The sequence below is a fragment of the Citrus clementina genome, unplaced genomic scaffold (assembly GCF_000493195.1).
Source record: "Citrus clementina cultivar Clemenules unplaced genomic scaffold, Citrus_clementina_v1.0 scaffold_5, whole genome shotgun sequence".
In the NCBI taxonomy this organism is placed as follows: domain Eukaryota; kingdom Viridiplantae; phylum Streptophyta; class Magnoliopsida; order Sapindales; family Rutaceae; genus Citrus; species Citrus x clementina.
In genome coordinates this window covers 19556927-19563113 of record NW_006262201.1, presented here as the reverse complement: position 1 = coordinate 19563113, position 6187 = coordinate 19556927, and the positions used below count along the sequence as shown (strand labels likewise).

Here is a 6187-nt window from a genome sequence, read left to right as displayed (position 1 = left end):
GTGATAACTCTATGAAATAAGAGTTATCATGACACTTTTAGACTTAAATCATTATTATTTAGAGAGTAAATGACATATTTTTATTGCATTTTAGTTATATTTTGCATGAGTATCAATTTTAGTGTAGTTTCAATAAATTTTGTTATTTTAGAATAATTTGTGTGTTTAAATTGTGTGCATAATTGTAGGTGATTGGAAGTTTAAATTTCAAGGAAGAAATGATGCTGCAATAGGATTGCAAACAATGGGAAAAGAATATATTTGATTATTTTTAAGGATTAGAATTATGTCACGATCTAATCTCTTCTTGAGTAAAAATACATGTGCGTTATTGGTAGTTAATAAATAAAGAAAATAAAGAAGTTAAACCCAACCCATACACTATAACTTAAACACACATGGCACAAGATCTTTAAAAACTCATGAGAGCTCAAATAAGGAGAGGATCTCAATCTTATTTCCACACTTGAGTTTTGAATGGTTCAAGAATGCTCAAGTGATATTGAGATTTGGAAGTGATAGTTTGAAAATATGAGGCCTTCAATTGGTATGATATAAATGAGGGGAGATGAGGAGATATTTTCAATAAGTTGATGGAAAATAATGTATCAAACCTGAAAGGAGATGTCGTATTAATTATTTCCCAAGCACCAAGGCAAATTATGGTTATTTAAAAAAAAAGAAGAAAAAGAAAGAAAGAACCCTTGCAGATGCACCACTTGCATTTATCTGAAAAATAATTCATCCTTTAGCTTATAACAGTTAATAAATGCATAAAAACTTAAATCTGTTAACATATACATTAAATAATAAGTTTATTAATAGTTGTAGCCTTAGGAATGCATAATTTGGTCATGAAAATAAGAAATCTATCCATTTTTAAAGACTACTAACTGTAACAATATGTAAAACAATTAATGTATTTCTTATAATAGGAGAAAGAGTATTCATTACCCCTATTCAAGAAACGTAGTATCAAGTCTAGAATATGATTGTCAATGGCAAAAAAATTAACAAACGCATAATTCATGACTAAATATTCTAAATCGTTGGAATTAAGATAATTTAAAAATTAACATTGAACAATAAATAAATCAAAAGTTTTACTTTGATCACATAATAGATGACAATCAAGATATATATAAAATCAATATCTATTTATATTAATTTTATATTACCACTTTTTCTTATATTATTTGAGGAAGGGAATTGCTCTGTAAAAACTCTCACTGTAATATTATAACTTAAACAATTTTTTTTTTAACTTCAAAGTAAACAACAAGTAAAATTATCATTTTAGCTGAAGGCTTTATATTTGGAAAGGGAACCATTCCATTAATGTCAATTCTTCCAAGTTGATGAAATTAAACAACTTACAACTTTAGCTATATATGTCTGGAAACTAGTTAACAATTTATGAATTTGAAAATTAGTTAATAATTTATGAATTTAACTATTTATTTTGCATTGCAAAATTATTAGAACCAAGTAATCTCTTTAATAATTAGAATAGGATTGAAGAAAGTCTAAATTGATTGTCTAAATTTAGATTTAAACACTTAATAAAAAAATTTTATTTTCTTCAATATTACAATTGTGTTTAGGCATCACAAGAATGTCAATTTCATTGTAGGTCATGCCCAACTCCTCTAAAGTTACTCAAAGAATCCATTTTTGAGTATGGGCCAGTTTGGGATTGTAGTGGCTAATTAAATAATCTGCTTCTGTTGTGCGGATGAGATAAGTTGCTGATTAGAGTGTTTAGTAAACTGAGTTGTTGTGATAAAAATAAATTTAAGTTACCTTTTATGTTTTAGAATACATTTAATAATGTTTAGACATGTTTTTTTTTATATTATTAATAACAAAACAAACATTATCACCTTTTTTTATTATATAATGACCAAAATAAAAATAAATTTAAGTTACCTTTTATTTTTTAGAATACATTTAATAATGTTTATACATGTTTTTTTTTTCTATATTATTAATAACAGAACAAACATTATCACCTTTTTTTTAACCACCCATTATATATCTTTAACTACTCTCTCTCTCTCTCTAGCTCACAAGAGGGCTTTATGTCATTCGCTATTTACTTATAACACATCTAACCATTTATGCACCCAGCTAGCTTATAGTTGACTTACTTGGTTGTCTTCTGTAAGTCTTTCATGCATTAATTTTCTTCCCTTTCTTTCAATATTTGTCATTTGTGTATTTGAGTTTAGTAAGAGAACGATTATACAATTATACCCTATTATTATATATGAACCTAAAAATTAACTTTAAATATTTATAATAAATAAAAATATGATGTTAAAAACTAATACATATTTGTAAAAAAAGTGTTTATATATCCATTTATAAAATAAAGAGTATACACGTGATCATCAAAATAAGTCTTAGAAGTGTTATGTTTTTTTCCCTTTGGAAAACCCACTATTATAAAAAAGTCCAAAAACTTCCACATGTTTTAGAAGTCTTTAAGCTCTTTTTTTCTTTTTTCTTTCATTTGCATTTTGGTCTACATTGACAAAAATTAAATTCCACATGTTTGGTATTTTGTGAAAATTCCATTTCTATATTTGTACTTTAAAAAGCAGGTGAATACCGCCAGGTCCTCTATTATTGTTAGTTAACAAAACAGAAATTTTCGGCCAAGTGAAGGTGTTGTAAAAAAATGTTTTTGAAAAGAATAATAATAATGGGAACTTGTCATTATGTCTTTATAACAATTTACTACTGCCAAATCTTTACAGCTTCTCATCTCCGGTTCAATTATCACCACAAGCCACAACTACGTCCATTTGTAAACCAATCGATAGAGATTAAGTTTCAAGTCGTTTTTAATTAATGATCACTTTAGCAATTTGTATCGTTTAATTAATGATCAATCTGAAATGTGTCAAGTTTTTGTTCTGATAATCAATTTGGAAACTCTCCACTCAAGTCCACTCATATGAAAATCAGGATATAATCAACATCTATTTATCTAATTTTTAAATTATCACTTTTTCATTATTATTCGAAGAAGGAAATTTTTCTTTAAAAAACTCTCACCATAATATTTGTAGCTTAAACCATATTTGTTTTGAAATATAAATTAACTTAAAAGCAAACAAGTAATGAAATTATCTTTTAAGAAGGCTTTATATACGGAGAGGGAACTAATTCACCAATGTCAATTCTTCCAAGCAGGTGAAATTGTGCGACTTTGTTTAATTAAAAGGAGCAACAACTCCCTACTGTTTATTACAATATCATAAAAATTAAAAGTTTTTAATTTTTTTTATATAACTCCTATTGTTTTAAATCTTTTAAAGTTTGATCTATTCACCTAACTTGATATTAAAAAGATGGTGTAAAGATAATAATGTAATATCACAGAAATTTTTTTAAACACATTAAAAATTTATAAATGTAAATAATATTTTTTTGTTATATAATATATATTTAATATAGAATAAATAAACTGAATATATATTAAGAATATAGGTTATTAACCATACAATACTTCAAAAAATTATAAAATAAAAAAGGTGAAATTTCAAAATAAGAAACATGTAAAAAGTGTTAGGTTGTAAAATTTTATTGTTTTAATATTACAAAACTTTACTTTCTTATTACATTTTTATTTTTAACATTAGTTGACATGTTAGTTTATTTGTACATATAATATGTTAATTTACCTATAAAATACCAATATTACTCTTGAAATTTAAGAGAGCCATTTTAATTTTTTAAAATTTTAAATGTAGCCCAACAAAGTTCTAGAAAGATAAACAAAAAATAATATAAAAGGAAGTTAGTTTATTTTTTCTTTAAGAATATTTCAGAAGCATTTGATTTTTATGTTTCTTGAGAATTACCCATTTTTAAAGAGATTTGAGCTTGTGAATCTTGTTGTAATGATAATTTATTATTTATTCTTGATAAAAAAAATATTTGAATAGTAAATTTATTGATTTCTAAATGCTCTTTTAGATGTAGGGTAGTTGCTTAATTTTTATTATATCAGTCTAAAATTTTTTATGATGGCTAATCAACATCGCAAAAGACTCTGCCACGATTATTTTTATTTTCTTTACATCCTTTTAGACCATCATCACACAAAGAATTAAGGGTTTATTTGGCATATTGTATTATATTATACTCTATTGCATTATTTAATATAGGTATATTGTATTATGTTATATTACATTAGCAGTAAATTATAATAATATTGTACAATGTTTAGTAATTGGTATTACACTATACTGCATTAATTTTATATTAATATTAAACTAACATTATTTAAATTTATTATTAATGATACTAAATTATTATTTTTATATTAATATAATATGATATAATAAAATAAGATTATAGTATAACTTATTTGATATTTTTATTTATTATAATGAAAATAAAAATATCTTTAATGCTCAATTAAGGCAAAAAAATCTATAAAGTTTAATAATGATGATGATGATGATGATGTTGTCGACATTAATAATAACATAATAATTAAAATAATAAAATTATTAAAATTTTAATAATATTAATAAAATAATAATAATTAATAATAATAAAGTTAATGTATTTTAATAATAGTAATAAAAATAATATTAATGACAATAATAAAATTAATAAATAATAATAATGACTTAATTAAAGTAATCATAACAATTAAAATAATAAAATTAATAAATTTTCATAATAATAATAATTAATGAGAGTAATAATAATAATTAATAAATAAAATAATAAATTAACAAATTTTAATGATAATAATATTATTAATAATATTAATAATGATGACATTTATGATAGTATTAATACATAACAATAATTTAAATTTAATAATAATAATATTATTATTAATATAATAATAATGACATTAATAAATAATTCTAATAATAACAGTTAAAAATTGTTTTAAAGCCATTTTATCCCAAAAAAAGCGCTTATATATAAAACTTTGTAACTTTTAGTGTCTATATTTTTTTCAGAGAATATAGGATAGTGCAATGTAATTAATTGAAAAAGACAAAAGTAAGTGGTACAGTGCAACCGTTGCAACATAGTTTCATCCTCAAATAATTGGGGATTGAAATAAAGAGACAGGCTATAGTGTGACTGTGGTACCGTGCCACAGTTGCACCAATCGTTGGATCCACTTAAATGAGTGGGGTCCACTTGAATAAGTGGAAATCTAACAGTTGGGTGCAACTGTGGCACGTTACCACAGTTGCACCACAATTTTATCCTGAAATAAATAGCATAATAATAACAAAAATAAGAAAGTTAAGTTGATGTCCATTGATTTGCGTAAGGAAAAAGTTTGATTCTTAAAAGACATTAATTTCATGAAAAATAATAACGCGGTTTGATCCACTCTATAACTAATGATGTTATTTTCAAATAACAAAATTTTCTAACAGTCCCGATGACCATCCAGAAGGCCAACCGAAGCGTACTGGAAAGCCGAGCATGCACGCAATGATGGGCTCCACATTCCACAAACAAAATTGATTTATCGTTAGAGCCCGTCGCCCAATTTTTCCTCTATATAAAGCAAAGTCGTTATTAATAGCATCAGAAAACAAAAACGAAAACAAAAGCCCAAAAAAAAAAAAAAAAATCAATTTTACTAGTTCTTTTTTTTATTTCAAGTCCTACTATGTCTCAGACCGTTGTCCTTAAGGTTGGCATGTCATGCGAGGGCTGCGTTGGAGCAGTGAAGAGAGTGTTGGGGAAAATGGATGGTGTGGAAACATTTGACATTGATTTGAAGGAGCAAAAGGTGACTGTGAAGGGCAACGTGCAGCCCGACGCTGTCCTCCAGACCGTTTCTAAGACCGGGAAGAAGACTGCCTTCTGGGAAGAGGAAAAACCAGCACCAGCAGAATCAGATTCGAAGCCCACCGAAGCTGTAGCTGCTGCTTAAGATATCAGTGGCCTGTTCACTTCGTGGGAGTAGGTCTGTTTTTAATGAGTTACAGCTTGGTGAATTTACTATGACTATCTTAAGGATTGTCTTGTGTACTGCAATATTTTACTTTGAAGCTGTAATAAGATCTTTGATGTTTTGCTGCTGTACTATTGTATTGTCTAAATTGAATACAACTTCCTTGTGATAAAAATAAAATAATAATAAAATGACAAAATTTTCTAGCTTTTGGAAATCATGGAGAGAAATTAA

The 6187-nt window shown here is 25.7% G+C and overlaps 1 protein-coding gene across 1 annotated transcript; it reads left to right on the top strand.

Moving 5' to 3' along the window:
- Positions 1-5656: 5656 nt before the first annotated feature.
- Positions 5657-5947, top strand: LOC18042012 (copper transport protein ATX1). Its single transcript, XM_006432238.2, has one exon. The coding sequence runs from the start codon at positions 5666-5668 to the stop codon at positions 5930-5932; it is 267 nt and encodes an 88-aa protein (XP_006432301.1). The 5' UTR covers positions 5657-5665; the 3' UTR covers positions 5933-5947.
- Positions 5948-6187: the final 240 nt, after the last annotated feature.

Bases quoted from the DNA above. Each gene is read 5' to 3' on its own strand.
- LOC18042012 (XM_006432238.2), top strand. From the start codon at position 5,666: ATGTCTCAGACCGTTGTCCTTAAGGTTGGCATGTCATGCGAGGGCTGC.